Source organism: Vicugna pacos, chromosome 7 (assembly GCF_048564905.1).
Source record: "Vicugna pacos chromosome 7, VicPac4, whole genome shotgun sequence".
NCBI classification, from domain to species: domain Eukaryota; kingdom Metazoa; phylum Chordata; class Mammalia; order Artiodactyla; family Camelidae; genus Vicugna; species Vicugna pacos.
Window position 1 is genome coordinate 4,878,348 of NC_132993.1, and position 22,019 is coordinate 4,900,366.

The 22,019-nt window shown below is 51.7% G+C and overlaps 1 protein-coding gene across 1 annotated transcript; it reads left to right on the forward strand.

The window, feature by feature from the left end:
* Positions 1-2,614: 2,614 nt before the first annotated feature.
* Positions 2,615-9,855, forward strand: CRYGN (crystallin gamma N). The gene is made up of 4 exons (XM_006211291.4): positions 2,615-2,728; positions 4,639-4,887; positions 6,578-6,723; positions 9,601-9,855. Exons 1-4 carry the CDS (start codon positions 2,708-2,710, stop codon positions 9,734-9,736), a joined length of 552 nt encoding a protein of 183 aa, XP_006211353.1. The 5' UTR covers positions 2,615-2,707; the 3' UTR covers positions 9,737-9,855.
* Positions 9,856-22,019: the final 12,164 nt, after the last annotated feature.

Genomic DNA, 22,019 nt, shown 5'->3' on the forward strand with positions numbered 1-22,019 from the left:
GTACAGAACTCTAGCGAGATGGAGGTTTGTCATGAGTGGTCACCAATTAAACAATAAGAATTTATTAAACACCAAAAAAAAAAAAAACCAGGAAAAAAGAGGAGAGAAGAGACGGCGGCCCAGCCTCGCTGCCTGCTCTGGCTTGCTGTTGAAACCTCACAGCAGGTCTGTGAGGAGGCCTTTCTTTGTCCCTTGCCCAGATGAGGTGACTAGGACTTGGGGCCAGGGGCCAGATCACCACCAGTGTGCCTCGATGGGGTGCTCTCCCTTCCATCACAGCAAGCTTGGGGCTTGTGGATCCCAGGACACCTGAGCCCTCCTCTCGGGGGACAGTGGAGGGTGACACCGGGAGAGTTCAGCACAAGCTGCCCCTGCCTGGGGAGAAGACAACAGCCCTTCCCCATTCCAAGTGACCAGGACATCCCCTTGGTGACATCCGTATGCACCAGCTAACCAGAGGGGGCCAACACTTCTCCCCTTGGACAGCACACAGTAGCCAAATAACCAGTTCCTACCAGGTCAGGACCCCTTGTGTGGCAGCCCGCCTGTTGACTCCTGTTGAATCTGCTCCATGTCACCCCCACCCTTGTTGGGGCTCCCTGGCCAGTACTAAGAGGCCAGGAGGGACAGTGAAGAAGGAGATTGGGGGAGTGAGGAGCCAGGTCTGCAGGGCCCTGAGTGTCTTGCGGTGAGGATGGTACCCAGGCTCCTGACTTGGGACCTTAGGCAGGGTATGGAGTGCGTTTCAGAGGAAGAAGATGAATCAGGTTTCAAATATCTTGATCTTAAAGGACTGTGGCATCTGAGTGGACAGAGCTGTCCAGGAGGCAGCTGGGTCCTCAGCTGTGGAGCTCAGGAGAGCAGTCTGGGTTAGAGACCCTGACTTGGGGGTCATGGGGGGCTGATACTCCCTAGGGAGAGGCTGTAGAAGGAGGAGGTATGTGAGGGTGGGACCGAAATGGGAGGGGAGCAGCTGTCTGTGGAATGATAAAAAAAATCTACTTTGCCGATGGCAACTTGGACTATTCCCCATGGCCCCTCCCTGTCCTCTCTGAAGCCCCTGGGGTCACCCCTGCTTGAATAAGCTCTCTTCTTGGATCTCAGGGTTGGCCCCTCGCCCTAGCTAACCGCCTGGCATTGTTCTCTGCATACATGTCTCATCTTCCCAGCAATTTGGGGGCTGCTCATCTTGCGGCCTCATTGTTGACTCTGTTCACTCCACAAACAATCTTTGAGCCTTTGTTATGTGCCAAGAACTTCTTATGTCCTGAGAAAGTCCCACGCTGGGGTGGGGCTGCGTGTTTCTGTAAACCCGTCCTTGCCATGTCCAGGGTGGTCTGAGCTCAGAGCACTGTGCCCACCGGCGAGGGGGTTCAGGTCGGGGCAGGTGGAACCTCAAGGAATCAAGGGGGAGCATTGACCCTGGGGGGAGGGGTAGAAGGACAGTGTTCTGGGAGGCAAGACAGCAGGAGTGGAGTCTGCAGGACCACAACCTCACAGGGAGATATGGAGGGTGGACTAGGGTTTGGGTGCTGCTGGAGCAGAACGTTTAAGGTGGGGGTGGGAGCCCAGAGTGTAACCAGACAGGACCCTATGGGGTTTTCCTGGGACAGACCCCTCCCCCCATGACTTCTGTGTGCCTCTTGATCATAGAAAAACTGTAATCTTCCAGGTTTCCCCTGAGTCACAAAAGCCCAGCCCTAGAATTAATGATTGAAAGGATGTGAACATGCAGCGATAAATACAGCAGTTGCGCCAGGAGCACTGGTAAGAATTTAAACAGTAAATCAATCATAAGGCAGTCACAGAATCCTTAGTTCCTCCCTGAAGTACCTAGGTAATGTATCTGATGCACACTTCCTGAGTAGTTTTACAGATGCTATATCCCCCACCAAATGGAAGAAGCTAACTACTTGATGACCATGAGCCCATAGCCCCCAGACCTACTGGAGCCTGAGAATGGATAATGTTAACCTCTGCGACACCCATCACCCTGTTACCTCACCATCAACCAATCGGAGACTTGTCCACCATCTAATCATATACCTTGCAACTCCCCTTCCTCACCTGGCCTGTAAAAACTCTTTCCTGAAACCCATCAGGAAGTTGGGGCCCTTTGAGCATGAACTGCCTGGTTCTCCTTGCATGGCCCTTGCAATAAACCTTTTTCTGATCCAAAGTTCAACATTTCTGTGTGTTTGGCCTCACTGTGGGGGTACATGAACTTGGGTTCCACCAGAAGAACAGCAGGCAGGGGGCCTGTAGGTGGCTCTCTCTCTGTCCTCCCAGGCAGGGCTCCATCCTTCACGCAGAGAGAGAATTCAGGAGCAATGTGAGCCTGGATTAGGAGGTGAGAAAAGGGGTGGCGGGAGGTCGGGGAAGGCTCTGTGCTGAGGAGGGAGGGCCAGGGGAGCTCGCAGACCCCGCGGGCGGTCCTGACTCAGCAGGGACAGCAGTCGGGCTGGGATCAGAGAGAGAGGACCCCTAGGGGGCTGCCTGGGCTCGCGGGGCACAGTGACCCCCGTGAGTCCCGGAGAGACCCCTGGCGGGGGTGGGTTGGGTCGCACCGGCGGGACGGCCCCTCCGGGCTTAGCGCGCCCGACAGCACGAACGCGCCGGCCAAGCAAATCTTTTGTCGGGGCGGCGCTGAGCCAGCAGGGCGCCGCCCGCTATATCTGGGGCCCCGCGGGCGGCAGGGCGGTGCACCATGGCGCAGCGATCGGGGAAGGTGAGTGCCGCCCTCCGCCCTCTCCTGTCCCGTCCATCCGCCGCCCAAGGTAACCGCGGGGCCCTGGGGGGAGGCGGCGACACCCCCTCCCATTGCTCTTTGGGCTCAGGATGGGGGGCGGGGCCGGGGGGGAGTGGCAGACTGTTGCTTGTTGCCCTTTGCATCCAAACCCGAGGAAAGTTGGCTAAATTTCTTAAAACAGAAGGCTGAGGGCCTCCCTGCTGTGGGAGGTGGGAAGAAGTGGGAAGGTCTCTGCCCCAGTCCCTCCAGCCCTGGCTCTGGGGCCCCACCCCCACGCCCAGCCCCACCCCCTAGAGTCAGGAGCAGGGAGGGTGGTCAGACCTGAGGGGCACCTTGGTTGGGGTGGGGGACCTTGGACTTCTCCTGCAGCTGTGGGTCCCACTTATTTGCCTGAGGCTGTTCTAACGTGGCTGCTGCTTCCTCAGGATCTCCTCAGGGGCACTTGGGGCTGGTTCTCAGCAAAATGTTTAGATTTGAGGGACCTTTGAATTTTGTGGGTGATTAGGTGTCCTGAATATCTAGGGGACAGGGAGCCCTCACTCAGACTTGCCTTGTGCAGGAAGAGTGGCCAGTTTGGACCTCTCCCCTTCTCTAGCTCCTTGTCTTAGCTAATCTGAGGCAGACTTTGGTCTCAAGGAGCTATGTTCAAGGTTAGTGGGTGAGAGCATTACTGTATCTGTCTGCATGGGCTGGGTTATGCCTCAGTAACAAACAACCCCAAAAGCTCACCCGCACTGTGCCCATACACCCTCTTCTGTACTGCAGAGGGACACCTTGATATCAGCAGAGGGGAAGGAGAGCCGAGAAACAGTGTCTGATCTGCAAGGCTTCCATGTCCGCACACATCCCTTTGGCCAAAGCATCTGGTCTCACCTAACTCCAGGGGGCCAGAAGGGCAGTTCTACCACCAGGAACAGTACACACAATGACCACAGTTCCTGGGCCCCAGGGGACATTACTTTGCCAGGGCTCTTCTAGGAGCACAATTCTTGAAACCCAGAGAGTTATTGAATGGTTAGAATCCTAGGTTCCTCTGCAGAAATTGAGTTTGGAGGTTCATATGGTTCATATTTTTTTGTTTTTGTTTTATTTGTTTTTATCGAAGTATAATTGACTGACAAGATGGTATTAGTCTCAGGTGTATAACATAGTGATTCGATATTTTTCTACATTACCAGATGATCACCATGATAAATCTAGTTACCATCTGGTTCATATTATTTAGTTTGGGTACCCGTCCCCAAAATATGGTGTCTGAACTGACCGCTGGGTTAGAAAAGCTCCAGGTCTGACACATGCCTGTCACCCAAAGGAGTGGCCTAGTAAACAAAGGGACGGGGTGACATTGAAAAAGTCCTCTTTTGAGCCATTAATCCTGCACCAGGCCCCGACTTGGCTTGGTTGGATCCAGTCCCTCCAGTTAAGGGGCCCCATCCCAGGAACCTGACTTTCTGAAAACTGAATATTGGGTTGTAATGGTGGGTTGTGGGTGAAGCATTTTCTTTTGAAAACATTTCCTTGGATGTTATGTTTCACTGATAAACAAAAATTAAGTTTGAAAAGTGCAGTGCGAGTTTGAAAAGAGCCTGTTTTCAATGGGCTCCTGGACAAAGGGGAAATCCCTGTCCCCATGCATCTTCTGCAATCTGTCTGTTCAACCGTGGGCTCCCGGAGCGGGCGGGCTGGGCGCTGGGCCTGACCTCGACCCTCCATCCGTGCATTCTTTCACCCAGGCAACAGACAGCGTTGAGCACCCGGTGTATGCAGCGAGTCTAGGCTTCAGGGCCTGAGGGTCAGGGTTCAGTCGAGGGTGTTGGGCCCCATGCATCCATTTCCAAAACTGAAAGGAGAGAAGCCTCACCCCATGCCCTCTAACCTGGTCTTTCTAGATCACTCTCTACGAGGGCAAGCACTTCACAGGGCGGAAGCTGGAGGTCTTCGGGGACTGTGACAACTTCCAGGACCGAGGCTTTATGAACCGGGTGAACTCTGTCCGCGTGGAGAGTGGAGCCTGGGTCTGCTTCGACCACCCCGACTTCCGGGGCCAGCAGTTCGTCCTGGAGCATGGCGACTACCCTGATTTTTACCGCTGGAACGGTCACAACGACCACATGGGCTCCTGTCGGCCTGTGGGCATGGTGAGTGGGCCCGAGCCGCTCTAGCTGGCTGGGGTGGGGGCTTCCTGCCGGAGTGACCCTGGCCTGGTTAGGCCCGGTCAGACGTGGGTTGAGTAATCAGGGGGCATGGCCCTCCCAGCTTTAAGAACGGATGAGACCGTGGGATCTCTAAGATGGAGAGCTGTCCCCACCCAGACCCAGCTACTCCTGTGTCTGAGGGATGGCCTGGGGACCCAACTGGAGAGCCCCTGGGAGTTTTCACGCCTGCATTTTCAGGCCTGTATCAGGAAACCACTTTCAATTTCTGATGCCAAAATCTTGCTGAATTTTCCACTTCAAATGCTATTGGTAACATTAGAGTTTTGAATTTGCAACCAGATGGGGGAGCATTCAGCTAAAGTAAGGCTGATGTGGGCCTGGTGTATCCACCAGGCAGGTCATCTTGTAGCACTTTTCAGGGGCCTTTTGATGCTGGATCGTGGAGTGGCTGATGGAGGAGGCTTAGGTATCACCGGCTGGCCAGCGGGGATTTGGGGGCAGGAGCCAGCAGGTGGTACCAATTCACAGTTGCATGTAGGAAAGCATGTGAGGTGTGTCACCCCTGCCATGGCAAAGGACTGTGCGAGTCTAGTTGCTCCTAGGGTGGGATGTGAGGACTGGGCATTCCCCTTCCTCAAGTTCTCTCAAGTTACAAATCCTAACTGACCCGCTGCGAGCCCCAGAGGGTAGGGTGGGAAGTGGCCGATTCCCGAAACCGTCCTAGAGTCTCTCATCAGAGAGTCTGCAGGAGGACCCTCCCCTGGACGAACATCTGAGGACTCCCAGGGGAGGAGGCCCCTCTCTTCTCTACAGAGGTTGCAAAACCAGCTGGGCTTTGGCCTCTCTGTGGCCTTTAAGAAGCCTTTCTGAGTATTTCCACCAGGTCACAGACATTTGGGAAAAGAAATGAACGTGGCTGGCCCAGTGCTTGCATAATGCTATTTGTAAGGAAACTATCCTAGGTATCTTTTGAATGCTGTTCTCGTAAGAGCTATCCTTGGGGCCAGCTGTGGCGCAGCCCCAGCCCCTGCCGGCGCCAGAGCCAGTTGGGAGCTGGCCCACCTCTGTCTTCTGGAAATACAGGAAATCTTCTAGGAGATATATGTCCTCGTCCCAGTGAGCCAGCAGGGATTTCAGCGCATGAGATCTCTGTTATTTGTTTTAAATTTTTGGCTTCGTGTTTTAATAAAAGGTTCTATTACAGTTTGTAAAATATTATCATTTAAAGGCTGCCCATGGCCTGCAGCCCAGGGGTGGGTGACCGGCAGAGGAATGTGTTGGCGTGTCTGGGCAGGAGCCCCCCCCCGCCCCCCGCCTGCACACCACGAGGGAGCCCAGGGCCCCAGACCAGTTGGAGGGCACCGCTGTCCCAGGTGGTCTGGCCTTCTCTGGACCTTGGATTCTTTAGTTGAAGGAGGAGGAGATTAGACTGGTCTGGGGGCTCTGAATCTTTAAAGTAATAGACTCTCTTATCCAACCAAATCTCACGTACAAGAAGGAGCAGAAGTTCTGGGCTGAGGTGCGTGTGTTGGGGGGGCACTCACCACCCCCTCCCCTGACCCAGGAACTCTTGGTGCTCCCAGCTCCTGCCCACATGGGCTTCTGTTTATGGGGGGAAACAGCCCAGTTCCCTTTCTTCCCTTCCCTTCCTCCACTCCTGGGGGGCCCGCAGCATGGGGAGCATTTCCGTCTAGAAGTCTTCGAGGGCTGCAACTTCACGGGCCAGTGCCTGGAGTTCGAGGACGACTGTCCCTTCCTGCAGAGTCGGGGCTGGACCAAGAACTGTGTCAACGCCGTCAAGGTGTACGGGGATGGAGCGTAAGTAGAGCCCGAGTGTCCTCACAGGTCCCTGCCTGCCACGGTGGGTCAGACCCCAGCGGGTGGGCAGCCTGACCCCTGCCCGGAGGCCCTTTCCCTCCCTCAGCCGCCTCCCTGGCCCAGGAAGCCCCTCCATGGCAGGGGCCGAGGCCGGAGGGCACTGTGCAAACCTGCTGTTCTCTCTGGCTGGGCTGATCTCAGGGACTGCACTTTGGTTTTCTTGAGTAGGGGGAAGCCTGCTCTGGGAAGGGTGGCCCTGCCCACCTGCTCGCCCCTTATTTACCCTGAACTGGACCTGTCCCACCAAGTGACAAGTCCTCCCCATGCCGGTCTCCCTGCGGAGATGGGCATCACAGTGGCTCACTTCTTGTGGACAGGGAGTGGCTGAGCGGGCTTCCTCCAGGCCCAGAGGGGCTTGTCTGCCCTGGTCCAAGAGAGCCCTCAGAACCCTGTGCTTCTGTTGATTGCTGCACGTGGTTCCTTCCACCAGCCAAGGGTAGTCTGTACGCCCATTGTGCACGCCCATCATGCAAAGTTTCACAGCCCCTAAACACACCCAAGTTGGCCATCTCCTCCTCCTCCCATCCACCCAGCCGGCTGAATAGTGTCCCATTTTACAGAGAAGCAAGCTGAGGCCCAGAGAGTTACCCCACCCCACTGTGAGTGGCACTGCTGGGATTGCAGCCAGGCCTTTGGCTTCAAGTCAGACTGTCCCTGATCTAGAGCTAGGTGTCCCCCCAGACCCCAGCCCCATACCCCAGGAGAAGACCCCCAACGTGGCCAGGAGCCTGGCTCCTGCTGCAGCAGCTAAGGGATCCCTTTGCTGTCTTTGTGACTGAGGCAGGAACCGGGGAATGTCACGAGGGTGAAAGCAAGTGGTCATGAGAGGGACTGAAGGGGGACACGGCTGAGCTGGAGGAGGAACTGCTTCCCCAGCTTCCCCTCAGCAGCCTGATGTTGGCTGTTAGACCTCGGGCCCCCGACCCAGAGGCCTTTGGGAAATCCCAGGTTTGCCCTAAGTTGATGGCACCTGGGAATCCAGGGGTGGAATTCCAAAACAACCATTTGTCCTGGAAAATTGCTGGCTAAATTGTGTCTGGTGTGGCCAAAGTTATACCTTTGCATAGAAGGTGTCCTTCCCAGAGGCCCAGTCCCCCTCTACCCACCCGGGGGCTCCAGGGGCTTGTTGAGAAAGAAAAGGTGGGAAGGTAAGAGCTAGGATTTGACTGTAGGGACTTCAGCCCTCACTTTACCTAAAAGAAGACAAGGCTCCGAGGGTGAGGAGCGCTCGGGAGGCTGCCTGTGGTGGACCCCACTTTGGGGCCTGGGGATCTGCTCCCCTCACCATGGAGCCCTCATTCTTTGCCTCCTGTGACTTTAACTTATTAAAAAAATGTAAGCCCTTAGCAAGGAAAAGCTGCCCAGTGGTGCCTCCCTGGGTCCCCTGGTCTGGACCTGACCTCCTTCAAGGCCTTTCCTAGTGTCTGGGGGTGGGGTGCAAGGCAGGTCTCCCCACCACCTCCCACATGCCAGGAGTCATTTTCCTCTGGGTCCCCAAGTCAGCTCAGGAATGGCCTGTCCCCAGACACCTGAAGGGCACCTGGAGGAAACAAGCCGGCATCTCGCTAACCCTCTTCCCAAGGGCACAGTCCTTGCTCTGCTGTGGGCGTGCCCCCTCCTCCCTCCCTCTGCCTGCCTGCTCCCAGCAGTCACAGCAGGAAGCGGGCAGGTGGGGGTGGTAGTTCCTGCAGAGGCCTGGCTAGCCCTTTCCTCTTCTTCCTTTTGGGGACGCCCACACATGCTCCAGGGACAGCCCACGACACTGCCTGGGGTATTTCCCAGCTCTTCGAGGTAGGGAGGGATTGGCTGACTCCCTCGGAGGTGCCTCAGGCCACAGCCTCACCATGTGGGTGGGTATGTGGAGAGGTCATGGGTAGGGCTGGGGGAAGGGGGGTAGATTCGGAGGCCCTAGTGAGGGGGTGTGGGGAGACCAGACTGGACCAGGCCTACCAGATGTGGGGTTGAGATGGGGGAGGAGAGGGCCCTTGGTGGCAGGTGAGTGGCCCCTGGGGAAGCTGTCCTGAGTCTCTGGGCTGATGAAGGGCTGCCATGTTCCCTCCGCCCTCACCCAGGCCCAGCCCTCCCAGCCAGGCGTTCAGAGACTAGTCCTTGTCCGTGTCCTTGTCTGCTGGAGGTGGGAGCTGTGGAAGCTGTAGCCCGATGCAGCTGTGATGGGAGGGAGGAGGGGCCCCACTGGGACCCTGAAGTCTGGAGGCCGGCTCCTCCGTGCAGCTGCCTCCCCATCTCTCATCGCCTGGCTAGGGCAGGAACCCATGGCTCTGCCTGACTTGGGAATCTCTGGGGCCCAAAGCAGGGCTCAGCACACACGTGGACACAGGAGCACGTTTGTGGACTGAACGAACCAATAGGAATTGGTCCCCATTCTGTGCCAGGCCCCCTGCCAGGTGCTGGGTGCTGTCTGTGCAAACAGTCCTTTCTGGGAGCAGGAAGGAGTGGAGAGTGTGTGAGTGTGTGTGTGTGTGTGTGTTGGGGTGGAGTGGGAGGTGGGGGATGGGGAAATGAGAGTGGATGCGCATCCTGGAGTCACTCCTGGCCCTTGTGATGAACATTCTGGACTGGTCAGTTTGAAATATCAGCTTTTCCTGAGCACCCCTGGGTGCGCCACGTCTCACACTGCACTGGTCCGGACACGGGACAACGAAGCGAAGCAGCGGGGCAGGCAGCGGGGGAGGAAAAGCCAAGAACAAGACCAGAGCCACAGCGTGAAGGGCTGGGCCGGGGCAGGGGTGGCCCGGCGTGGCGGCTGCAGGCCTGCTCGGCACCCGGCCCCTGACCCCCGCCGCCCTCCTGGCCTAGGTGGGTCCTGTACGAGGAGCCCAACTACCGCGGCCGCATGTACCTGGTGGAACGGGGCGACTTTCGCAGCTTCTCTGACTGGGAGGCCCACAGCGCGCGCGTCCAGTCCCTCCGTAGGGTGGCCAACTTCTTCTAGCCACCCCGCCGCCGGGGTCCTGCCAGGACCAGGAGGGGCCCCGGGAGAGGGTCGGTCTCCTCCGGCCCCGCCCAGGACTCAGACCATCGGGAATAAAAGTCCTAAAAGCCAAGAGCTGAGCCGGCCTGTGTGATTTCTCTGCCCTTCATGTGTGATCAAAGGACAGCTGGGTGGGGGTGCCCCCGGCCCTGGGCAGGAGGCTGGCAGGAGCACCCCTAGGACGGGAGGGAAGGGTGGAGCGAGTGGAGCAGGAACACTAGGGCTGGAAGGGACCTATAGGTCAAGGAGTCCAATCTTCACTGCACACGTGAAAAGCCCGTGCTGTACATGGGGGAGTCACCACTGCCAGTCCCAGAGCAGCTCCCGGTGGAACCAGGAAGGGACCAGGATGCTTCCTCCACCTGGAACGGGGCCAGATAGGGAACAATGGGAGGGAGACACGATGAGGGGAGGGGCAAGGCCTGGGGTTGTAATGGGGGTGGGTGGGGTGGGGCAGGGACCCAGGGGTTCTGCAGCTGGGGCAGCCGCTCCCTTTGGGTGGTGTCTTTCCCAGATCAGCGACAGGTGCTGCCAGCCCATGTGGTCTGGTCTGCTGCACCACCAGAAGACTGACCCAGGGTTCCTGAGTCTGCATCTCTGAGTGATCTTGGCCTCGGGGGTTTACAGTGGAGGCCCCTCTGAAAGGATGGGCTGGACCCCAGGAATAAGTCACCCCTTACATCCTGTAAGGAGAGAGAAATTGAGGGGGGTCCTGGAAGATGAAGGGGAGTTGTTGCATGAACAGGTGGGCTCTGCAGGGATGGAGCAGAAGGAGACGTGGGAGGGGCTTTCAAGGATGAAGTGGGCAGAGCCTGGAGCATCTCTCCAACTCCCCACTGCTCACAGGGCTGGGAGACCCAGGGCCCAGGCTCTCTTCACCCCAAGGGTGAATCCACGGAACTTCGTGGCCTGGGCCTCCCCCAGGACACTGGGCCCACTTTGTTGGGGTGGGCTTGGTGGAACAGGGCACAGCCTCTGGGGAGAGGGAGGGAAGAGCCTGGCCTGGGATATGGTGGGATTTCTGGGAAGAGGCCCCCCACACCTCCCCGCCCACAATTCAGTGTCCAGCCTCCCATTCCCAGTAAGATAGGACATAACCTGCTGGACCCTGGGAGTGGCTCAGATAGCTCCCATTCCCTGCCCACAGCACCCCAGCAGAATCCTGAACCACAGAGCCGCCTGGACTGACACTGGCTGTGCAGATGTAAATGACGTGCTCCTTTGAGTAGAAACATTGGCTTATGTCCTCTCCTGTGGGCCAAGCTTCTGGGCAGAGCACAAGGGCCCTGGACATCTGGACAGGGGGTCATGGAGATGGGAAACCCAAAGATGCCAACTCCCAACCTCACCGGACCAAGACCCCTGGCTGGAATAGGGATCTGGGCTGGGACAGCAGGCTGGGATCAGGTCCCCCCAAGACTTCTGACCATTGGGTCAAGCTCATGATCTAGCTTTCCAAAGCCCTGCATTCTGCCATCCCTGGCCGCTCCTCACTGGCCACGTCTCCCTCCCCCTCCTTCACAGCTTGCTTGTGCTCTTCTGAGTAGGTGAAGGGGAGTCCCACTGGGAAGGACCCCCTTTCAGCTGGCCACTAGCCTCAGGACCCTGTAAGAAAGTACTTGAACATGGAATAAAAAATATATATATATATATATATATTTTCGATTGAAGTATAGTCAGTTACAATGTGTCAATTTCTGGTGTACAGCACAATGTCCCAGTCACGCATACACATGCATATATTCGTTTTCATATTCTTTTTCATTAAAGGTTATTACAAGATGTTGAATATAGTTCCCTGTGCTGGAATTACTATTTACACTGGGATTGAGAGGTGCAGATAGGCTGGGTGGAAATAGGATTGGAATCTGAAGTTTAGAGAGGAAAATTGAGTTCTTAAAAGAAAAACAAAAATCTCAAGAGTTGGATTCTGCTGCAGGCCTGAGTGTGGAAGAGGCTGGGGTGGCTGTTTCAGTGGAATGTGAGATGCCAGTTGTCCCAGGTCCCAGGGACCTCCCACCCCCACCCCACCCCTCTTTCCCCACTGAGAGAGAAACAATAGCAGGTGAACCACTCAGGACAACACTCACCGAGAGTGGTTGCAAAGGTGGGGGTAGGGGCCCCCGGGAGTCTGCAGTGGGACCTCTCTAGGCAGAGAAGTTACAGCACAGGGTGACTGTCCATCCAGCCTGGGGAAAGGGAAGGGGCTGCCCTTCCTCCATCTGTAGATGGGTCCACAGAGGGTGTGCCCCCAGAGGATGGAGTACTGGCAGCCCCTTGCCCCAGGTAACTGAGGGCTCTCCATCCAGATAAGGAACTTGAAGAAACCACCACAAAACTAACAGCAAACCAGTTCAAGTCTCTGAGCCCTGAATGAATCTGCATTCAAATGGACCCTCGCATTGTGTGAGTCGGAAAGAGGATTTGCTGGAAAACTTGCTCTTGTTTTCCCTTTCTCTGCCAGTTTGTTTAGGGAGGTGGCCCTTTCTGTGTGAGCCCAGCCACTCCTGTCTCCACGTGTGGGAGGCCCCGTCCGCACCCACGACCCTGTCCCTGTCTGACCCTCAAGGCTCCACACCAGGTCTGGGAGAGGAGGGTCGCAGGTCCGGCTGGCCCCAGGCCCCCAGGACCTCACACCTCTTTCCCATTGTTGATGAGGATGATGATACCACTGAGCTTTAATTTTATGCACTGACTTGATGCCAAGGTCTGTACTAGTGGAATCTGTATAATTTTACTTGTTTTGTACAATAACACTAAGACTGTGATATCCTTATTATCATCACTACAAAGGCGAGCTACACGCAGACAGGTTAAGCAACTTACCTAAGGTCACACAGCAGTCAGGATTCAAACTCAGGTCTGGCTGATACCTTTGCTCCCAACCACTCTACTGTACTGCACACACATTTGCATACATAGGTGTGTTGTGCACTAGATAAAGTAATGGTAACCCACTCAATAGCAATCACACGCTCAATAGCATTGTTCCCTGCACAGCAGCACTATTTACAACAGCCAAGACATGCAAGCAACCTAAATGTCCATCCACAGAGGGATGGATAAAGAAGATGTGGTATATTTATACAATGGAATATTACCCGTAAAAAAGAATGAAATAATGCCATTTTCAGCAGTGTGGCAGATTATCATACTGAGTGAAATAAGTCAGAGAAAAACAAACATCATATGATATCATTTACATGTGGACTCTAAAAAAATAACGCAAATGAACTCATTTACAAAACAGAAACTGGCTCACAGACATAGAAAACAAACATAAGGAGGGGAAGGAGGTGGGAAGGGATAATTTGGGAGTCCTGGATTTGCAGGTACACACTACTATATATAAAATAGATAAACAACAAGGTCCTACTGTACAGCACAGGGAACTATATTCAATATCTTGTAATAACCTATAATGGAAAAGAATATAGAAAGCATATATATATGTATAACTGAATTACTGTATACACCAGAAAATAACACAACATTGTAAATCAACTATACTTCAATTTAAAAACATTTAATTTTAATTTAAAAAAAAAGCATTGTCCCCTGCATCACTTCATTCAAACTCCCCATGACCCGTGGGAAGAGGAGCCAGGCGTCCTTACCCTGGTCTGCAAGCACCATGGGAAGAGGCAGGGCCTGCCTTCTCCAGTGGCCTATGGTGTGAACTGGGAGCAAAGTGCGTTAGTCAGCATGGGGCTTAGATACGACACTTTTCCTCTCATAGTTCTGGAGGCCAGCAGTCCAAGGTCAAGGTGCTGGCAGGTCTGGTTTCTCCTGAGGCCTCTCTCCCTGGCCTGCAAGTGGCCGTCTTCTCCCTGTGTCCTCACACGGCCTTTCCTGTGTGTGTGTCTGTGTCCTGATCTGTTCGTATAAGGACACCCGTCGTATCAGATTAAGGGTCCAACGTAACAGTCTCATTTTAACATAATCATCTCTTTAAAGACCCTATATCTTCAGTCACTCTGAGGTTCTGAGGGTTAGGATTTCAACATAGGAATTTGAGAGGGACACGTTTCAGCCTATAATATGAATCCAACAGCCTCTCCAGGCCTCCATCTGCCCCGCTCTGTGAAATGAGTGCAGTCGTATCTGCTGTTGCAACAGCATACGGCTGCAAAAGCCAAACTAACCCTGAGAAGGTACTGTATGAATATCGGTCGTTCATAGCAAGTGGTGCACTCAGTGGCACCCAGAAGGGGGCGGCGGGGCGGGGTTAAGGGCCAGCTCTGGGTTTCCACCCTCATCCTCTCGCTGTTACTCACTAGGATGTGTCCTTGGACCAGTCACTGCCCCAAGGCCCGGTTTCCCCAGCTGTACGGTGAGGATAACACTTTCCTGGGGATGTAAGGGAGAATCACCGAGGAAGGAAGTCCTCCCACGGCCGAGGAGATCGGGCCAGTCCCCAGTAGCCCGGGGAGGAGCCAGGCCTCGCAGCCCTTCCCCGCATTCCAGAGGTTTCCCCTGAACTTGTCCTGCTCCCCAGCTGAGGAAGAGCGGCACCTCATTAACTGGTGATTTAGGGCTTCACCGATGGGCTGGTGCTCCTGGGTGACCTCCCCCTCACCCCAGCCCCCTGCTCCCTAATCTGTCAGAAAATCTGCTTTTTGTCTGAAAGAAGAAAAACAAGATTGCCACCAAAGTGCTTGTGGGCAGGCTTGTAATTTGTCTGAAGTCGGTCCAGGGGGTCGGTGCACCGAGGGCAGCGCCGGCTGAAGCGAGTCACACATGCTTCACATACTTGTGTCTGCACTCTGCGGTCTGGAAAGCTGCGCCTCTCCCAGAGCCATCCTCCTGTCCTCAGCCCCCTACCCCGCCCACACCCCCTGCCGACCAGGAGCCAGCAGGCGCTGTTTATCAGGCCCATCTGACACAGGGAAACGTTCCCTCTGAAACCCCCACAGATGTTCCTCCGCCAGCCTGGCCCCCGAGGGCTGTGTTAGTGGATCGTCCTTGCTGCCGCCCCTCCCCGTGAGCCTGGGGGTCCCCGGTACCCCTGGGGACCCTCCATATTCCCTGGGAAGGTCTCCTGTCTCCACTGCTAGAGTCCTACGTAGCTGTGTTCCCCTCAAGAAATCACATGGGTTTTCAGTTCAAACCAGTTGATTGAGAGACTTTCAAAAGGCAGCTGCAGAGTGTGAGTTTGGGAAGTTGAGAAAGTTCCGGAGATGATGGTGGTGACGGCTGCACAACAGTGTGAAGGTGTTTAATGAGCTGTCCACTGGAAGACGGTTCCGAAGGTAAATTGTCTTTTCCGTCTATTTTACCACAATGAAAATAAAAGTCTAGTTGCTGGGGTGCTGAGGGCTGTTGGGAGGTAATCTGGGTATGGAAGCGCCTCCCCTGATTCTGGAAGATACTGTGGGTTCTACCTCCCTGTGCCTCCCCCTTGGAGAACCTGACATCCTCTTAACAGACCTCACTTCGTGCCCCCACACCACCAGTGCTGGGCGATGCCTGCCGAGGAAATGGAAGCAGCACAGGCGGCGTTTCTTCTGCAGGGTGGCTCAGGGAGCTGGTGTGAGGACCTGGGCTGAACCCTGACCTCCAGTCCCAGCCCAGCCACGCATATGTCTGGTCAGCCCAGTGACACCAGAGGGAGTGACTTGCACTGAGGCCTGTGAAGCTGGACCTGTAAAATGAGCTTTTTTTCGTAAACAGGCCCTTGGCCTCTCTGCCGCCTGAGGCTAAGCCCCTCTTTGGAATCAGTGATTGAAAACATCCCGCAGAGTCCAGCTGACGCTGTTCCCTGGCATGGCTCTGCCCGAGAGGGGGCTGGGCGGAGGCTGCCCTGGGGGCGCTGTGGGTTTGGAGAGGGCCTCCCTGGACGCTGAGAGCAGCCCTTGGTCAGGGCCCGTGGGGAGAGGAGGCTGAGCGGTCCGAGGTGAGAACCCTGCTCCTGGCCCACGCAGCCCCCAGGACCGCACACTCCAGGTGGGGGGCGGGGGCCAGGTGAGTTCATGCTCCGCCAGCGGGGGTTTGGTGACTGTGCAGGCTGCTAAGTTTGGGGATGGAAGTTCGGGGGTGGGCAGGAAGACCAAGCCACACCCTCTCTCCACCGGCCCTGCCTGTCCCCCAATACCCAGGGCAGGCAGCCCACAACTGGGGATTGAGAAGGTCCTTTTTCCTGGGTCCCTTTTCCATAGCGGATTGGGGAGGCTGCTCCTGAGTGCCTGGCGCGAGGAACTGAGCAGTGTGTCCCCTTCACAACTGGGCCCAGGCCACTCCCAGACCGCACAGGCTCCATGATTCCTGGACCGCAGGGACAGAGAGGGCAGCGGGCACAGGGCCGCCCACCCAGTGGGGCTGCTGGCGGAAATCCTTTCCCAAGGCCAGTGGGAGAGAGGAGCCTCCAGAGACGGCAATAAGCCCTCCACACAGAGAGGGAGCGCTCAACTGCCAGGCACACCTCGGGGCGCGCTGCATCTCACTCAGAAAGACGGAAAAGGTCCCTGAAGACATCTTTGGGCTTTGAAAAAGGTAGAAGAAAAAAGGTGAGGCCTGGGTACGGTGAGCATCCACAATGTTATACACAGCTAGAGTCCTGCTTCTTTACTGGAGAGGGACTCTTGATTGGGCCAAAGCACAGGGAAACGCGATCCTGCCCATGAGGCAGAGTCCAAAAGATAGAAAGAAACCAGTTTCCCAAGAGGAGCCCAGCTATTCCTGGGACTCGGGCCAGAGAGGAATTTCCTCCCGGGTCCTTGGGACCCATGCTGATAATCACACGCTGAGTCTTCAACAGATCCCTCCCGCAAAAAGAAGAACTAGTTTCTTCGGATTTTTTTTGCTAATCACATCCCATAGGGCTAGGCCGGTGGCATTACGCCAAAGTAAACTTGCTGTGGGGGAGATTTTAACATCATTTGTTTACATAGGAACATTTAGCAAATTCTAATCGAATTTAATTGGGCTGTTAAAGCAGGGCCTGGCCATACTTGGTTATGAGTAAATACTAACATCAACAACACAGCTGACATTTATTGAGCAATTACTACGCCCAAAACACTGTGCTAAACCTTTTTTTTTTTTCTTAACATATAATGAGGTGAGTTTGTTACAGTTAGAGAAATAGACTTACAAGGTAATGGTAACTTGCTCAGACTTGCCCCAAAAGTAGCAAGAGGCAAAGTGCTCTGGCCATGCAACTCCTGAGCCAGCACCTAACTCCTACCCATCACCCACAGCAGAGGCTGGCCCAGCTTTCAGACTGAAACATAGATATACAGTCTTTTTTTAAGTGATGTAGGGTTTTGGTGTCCGATTTATTATTTAATCCATATGCAGACTCCTTTGCATATGTGTGTGTGTGTGTATATATATATATATATATATATATATATATATATATATGTTTTATTGAAATATAGTCAGTTTACTATCTTGTGTCAGTTTCTGGTGTACAGCATAATGCTTGTCATACATGCACATACATATATATTCCTCTTCATATTCTTTTTCACCATACGTTACTATAAGATATTGAATATATTTCCCTGTGCTATACAGTATGAACCTGTTTATTTTATATATATTAGTTAGTATCTGCAAATCTCGAACTCCTTCTAATTTATCCCTCCCCACTGCCTTCCCCCAAGTAACCATAAGTTTGTTTTCTATGTCTGTGAGTCTGGTTTGGTTTTGTAAATAAGTTTGTCTTTTTTTTTTTTTAATTTGACATATGAGTGATATCATATGGTATTTTGCTCTCTTTCTGGCTTACTTCACTTAGAATGACATTCTCCAGGTTCATCCATGTTGCTGCAAATGGCATTATTTTATTCTTTTTATGGCTGAGTAGTATTCCATTGTATAAATATACCATAGCTTTATCCAATCATCTGTTGGTGGATATTTAGTTTGTTTCCATGTCATGGCTATTGTAGATAGTGCTGCTATGAACATTGCGGTGCAGGTGTCTTTTTGAGTTAAGGTTCCCTCTGGATATATGCCAAGAGTGGGATTGCTGGATCATATGGTAAGTCTGTTTTTAGTCTTTTGAGGAATCTCCATACTGTTTTCCATAATGGCTGCACCAAACTACATTCCCACTAACAGTGTAGAGGGGTTCCCTTGTCTCCGCACTCTCTCCAGCATTTATCATTTGTGGACTTTTTAATTATGGACATTCTGACTGGTGTCAGTCTCTTAAGATAGTATCTAGATGAGAAGCGAACATTACTCAGGCTTTTGGACTCAGAGACTGGCCAGCCCATCACACCACTTCTGGGCATGGTCAGTTGGGTGGGTCTTTGGATTGTTACCCACTGGGAGTGGGGCATTGCTTGTGTGGTTCACACTGGGCAGTCCCTGGGAAGTGGGGCATTCTTCATCTGTGACAGTGGAGAGAAGGGTGTTTCTGTGTGGGCATTGTCGACGGCAGTGAGTGACTAGTTGGATCCCTACAGCTGCTGTGATTCTGATGAGTCAGCAGTCATGGGGTCCTGCTCCCAACCAAATTAAACTCAAGGTAGGGCAGTGACATTCTCTCTTCTTGGAAGTGAGATCTGGTGCCAGATCACCCTGGGAGAGAAAGAGGCTGGAGCCAAGTAAACTCATAGCCGCTTCCGAGACACACATTCCTCAAGTTCTGGCTGCTGAGAAGCTGGCCTTTCCCGAGTTCTTAACCTTCTTTAATCTGGGTGTTCATCGCTCCTTCACTTGATCTCCTTCCAGTAAGTCCCCGTTTCTTGCTTAAACTCACCCAACTCAGTTTCTTTTGCAGCAACCAAAAAATGCTGACTGACAGCCCAGTCGACCCCCCTTTCTGCTCCCAGCAGAATAAAGGCAGGTGTGGAGTTGGTGGTCAGCTGGCCCTGACCTCCAGTCCACAGGACCCGAAACTCATGTAAATACGCTTTGTAGGATTAACGCCCCGGTATGAATTATACTTGGCTTCAGAATCCATCCAGAGAACAAGCAAATGCAGGATTCTGCGGGCAGCTAGAAATCTTCCGGAATGAATGAAAACAGATGTTGCTACACCAGTCTCCCTCATTGTCCCTCCGAGTCACACACGCACACACACTCTAACCAGAGTGACTTACTGTGTCCGGGGTGGTGGTGGGGGGCTTGAGAGCCGCTCACAGAGGAGAGGTGCGCGCAGTGAGTGAACGGCACTCCACTTCTGTGTGTCAGCAGAGGGTCCGCCTGTCCCTTTCAAGCCGCTGTCTGTCATTTGGTGGACATGTCATTAGACTTAGTGATAACAGACCTGAAATCTCCACTCAAGCAGCTGAGCGACTTTGTCTGCTTAACCTCTCGAGAACCTCAATTTCCTCATCAGTAAAATCAAGAAGATAATACTTATCTTGAGAAGTTGTTGTGGAAGTTGAAAGTTATTACCCAGTGTGTAATTGTGCCTGCCTTATGATTGTCACTTGACTACAGTGAAATAATATAGAATTTCCAAAAGCATAGGGGTTTCTGTTTGTTTGGTGGTGTTTTTAGGGGGAAGATGGTAAAATATGGAGGAAAGCTTAAATCGTCAGTTTCCAGAAGCCAATACGGCGACCTGATTTTACCTCTTCATAAGCTGATGCAGGCAGGATGCTGGTGAAATGAATAAATTGTGCCTTAGTTTCAGGGAATTACTGAAAGAGGAGTTGGCAGAGTTGGCTTGAAACCATTAACCAGAGGTGGCTGCTACCTGCACAGGGAAAACTCTGGAAGCTTGGGAAGGTGCCTCTGTCCCAAATATTTCTCCTTCTGAAGCTGAAATCTGGAATGTAGGGGGAAAGCTTTCTTCTACCTTTAACAGCAAATAGAAGCCTCTTTCAAGAAGAATTGTACAATATTTCCTTTTCGAGTTATGGGAAGGACCCTGTGCTGGGGTCCAAGAGGTAGAGATCAGACCAGGACCTGAAGGAAGAAGAGGCAGGTCCCCTGGAACAGCAGGAAGTTCCCTGCAGACTCTTTGCCCAGTGAAAGGATGCTGAGACAGCTATACCGTGAAGTAGCTCAGCTAGACTCTTGATGGGACATTTAGATGTTTCCAGTTTGTGACTATTGGAAATAAAGCCGTTATGAAAATGAACTTGTAAGTCTTCATGAGAACAGAAGCTTTCGTTTCCTTTGGGTAAAGAGAAATGGGTGAGTCACATGGTAGGTGTATGTTTAACTCTCTAAGAACCTGCCAAACTGTTTTCCAAAGTGGGTGCATTTTGTATTCTCATCGAGTGTGTTGCACACTTCAGAGATATTGTGGGCTCAATTCAAAACCAGTGCAATAAAGCAACTATCACAATGAAGTGAGTCATACAAATTTTTTGGTTTCCCAGTGCACATAAAAGTTATATTCACACTAAACTGTAGTCAGTTAAGTGTGCAATAGCATTATGTCGGGAAAAAAAAGGATGTATATACCTTATTTAAAAAATACTTTATTGCTCAAAAATGCTAACCATCATCTGAGCCCTCAGCAAGTCATAGTAGTAAAATCAAAGATCATTGATGACAGATCAGCATAATAAATAAAATGACAGTGAAAAGGTTTGTGGTAAGAATTACCAAAATGTGATACAGAGACACGAAGTGAGCAAATGCGGGATGAAAATGACGCTGATAGACTTGCTGGATGCAGGGCTGCCACGAAACTTCAGTTTGAAACAGTATCTGTGAATCACAATTAAGTGCAATGAAATGAGATGTGCCTTTATATGAAAGTTCTAGTTGCTCATATTCTTGCCAACAAGAATTCTTGGAATGATCAGACTTGTTCATTTTAACTATTCTAATAGGTGTGCAGTTTTCATTTGGTTTTTAATTGTGGTTTTAGTTTCAATTTCTCTAATGACATCATGTTGATCATCTTTTCATGTGTTTATTGGTTACTTGTACTCCTCTTTGGAGAAATGTCTATTCAGATCCTTTCCTCATTTTTGAACTGGGTTATTTGTATTTTTATTGTTGAGTTGTAAGATTTTTTAAAAATATACTCTAAACATTAAACCCTTATCAGAGATGTGATTTGTAAATGTTTTCTCCCATTCTATAGCCTGATTTTTCACTTTCTTGATAGTGTACTTTCAAGCACAAAAGTTTTAAATTTTGATGAAGTTCAATTTAAAAAAAATTTATTTGCTTATGCTTTAGGTGTCATATCTAAGAAATTATTTCCTAATCCAAGGTCATAAAAATTTACAGTAATGTTTTCTTTCTTTTTTTTTAGTGGAGGTGCTGGGGATTCAACTCAGGACCTTGTGCATGCTGAGCATGTGCTCTGCCACTGACCTATACACCCCCCCACACCAATATTTTCTTTTAAGAGTTTTATAGTTTAAGCTCTGACATTTAAGTCTTTAATTTTTGTATATGGTATGAGGTAGGGGTTCCAAATTCATTCTTTTGCATGTGGCTATCTAGTTGTCCTAGCATCATTTTGTTTTGAAAAGCTTGCTTTCATTGAATTGTCTTGGCACACTTTTGAAAATGAATTGACCATGCTTGTATGGATTTATTTCTCATCTTAGTTCTATTCCGCTGATCTATATGTATCCTTATGCCATGTATTGATTGATTTTTTGAATGTTAAACCAATCTTGAATTCCTGGGGTTAATCTCACTTGGTCTTGATGTTTTATGGTTTTTATAAATTGTTAAACTCAATCACTAAAGTTTTGTTTAGAACTTTTACAACTACGCTCATGATGAATGTGTGTGATTTTATTTTCTTAAAATGTTTTTGATTTTGATATCAGAATAACACTAGCCTCATGGAAGGCTGAGAAATATTCCCTCCTCTTCAGTTTTCTAGGAGCATTTGTAGAGAATTGATATTATTTCTTCCTTAAATATTTGGTACAATTCCCCAATGAAGCCAGCTGGGTCTTGAGTTTTCTTTGTGGAAAGATTTCAACTACAAATTCAGTTTCAAAAAAAAACACAGGGCTATTCAGATTATATATTCTTCTTGATAGAGCTTGTGTCTCCTGTGTTTCTTATGTGTGGGGTTTGGTGAGTTCCTTGACTTATGAATGTATAATTTTCATCAAATTTGGGAACTTTCAGCCATTATTTCTTCAAATATTCCTTCTGTCCCTCCTTTCTCCCCTCTACTTCGAAGACTCCAGTTACTCAGATCAGGCCGCTTGCAGCTGTCCCACAGCCTACTGATGCTTCTTCCATTTTTAAAATTCTTTTTTCTCTGCCTTTCATTTTGGATAGTTTCTACTGCTATGTCTTCAAGTTTCCTAATATTTTATTCTGAAACGCCTAATCTGCTACTAATTCC

What these genes read in the sequence shown, in the direction of transcription:
- CRYGN (XM_006211291.4), top strand. Translation starts at nt 2,708, where the DNA reads ATGGCGCAGCGATCGGGGAAG. An exon ending in TGGCGCAGCGATCGGGGAAG is followed by an intron (nt 2,729 to 4,638) that starts GTGAGTGCCGCC and finishes TGGTCTTTCTAG; the next exon opens with ATCACTCTCTACGAGGGCAA. An exon ending in CCTGTCGGCCTGTGGGCATG is followed by an intron (nt 4,888 to 6,577) that starts GTGAGTGGGCCC and finishes GGGGGCCCGCAG; the next exon opens with CATGGGGAGCATTTCCGTCT.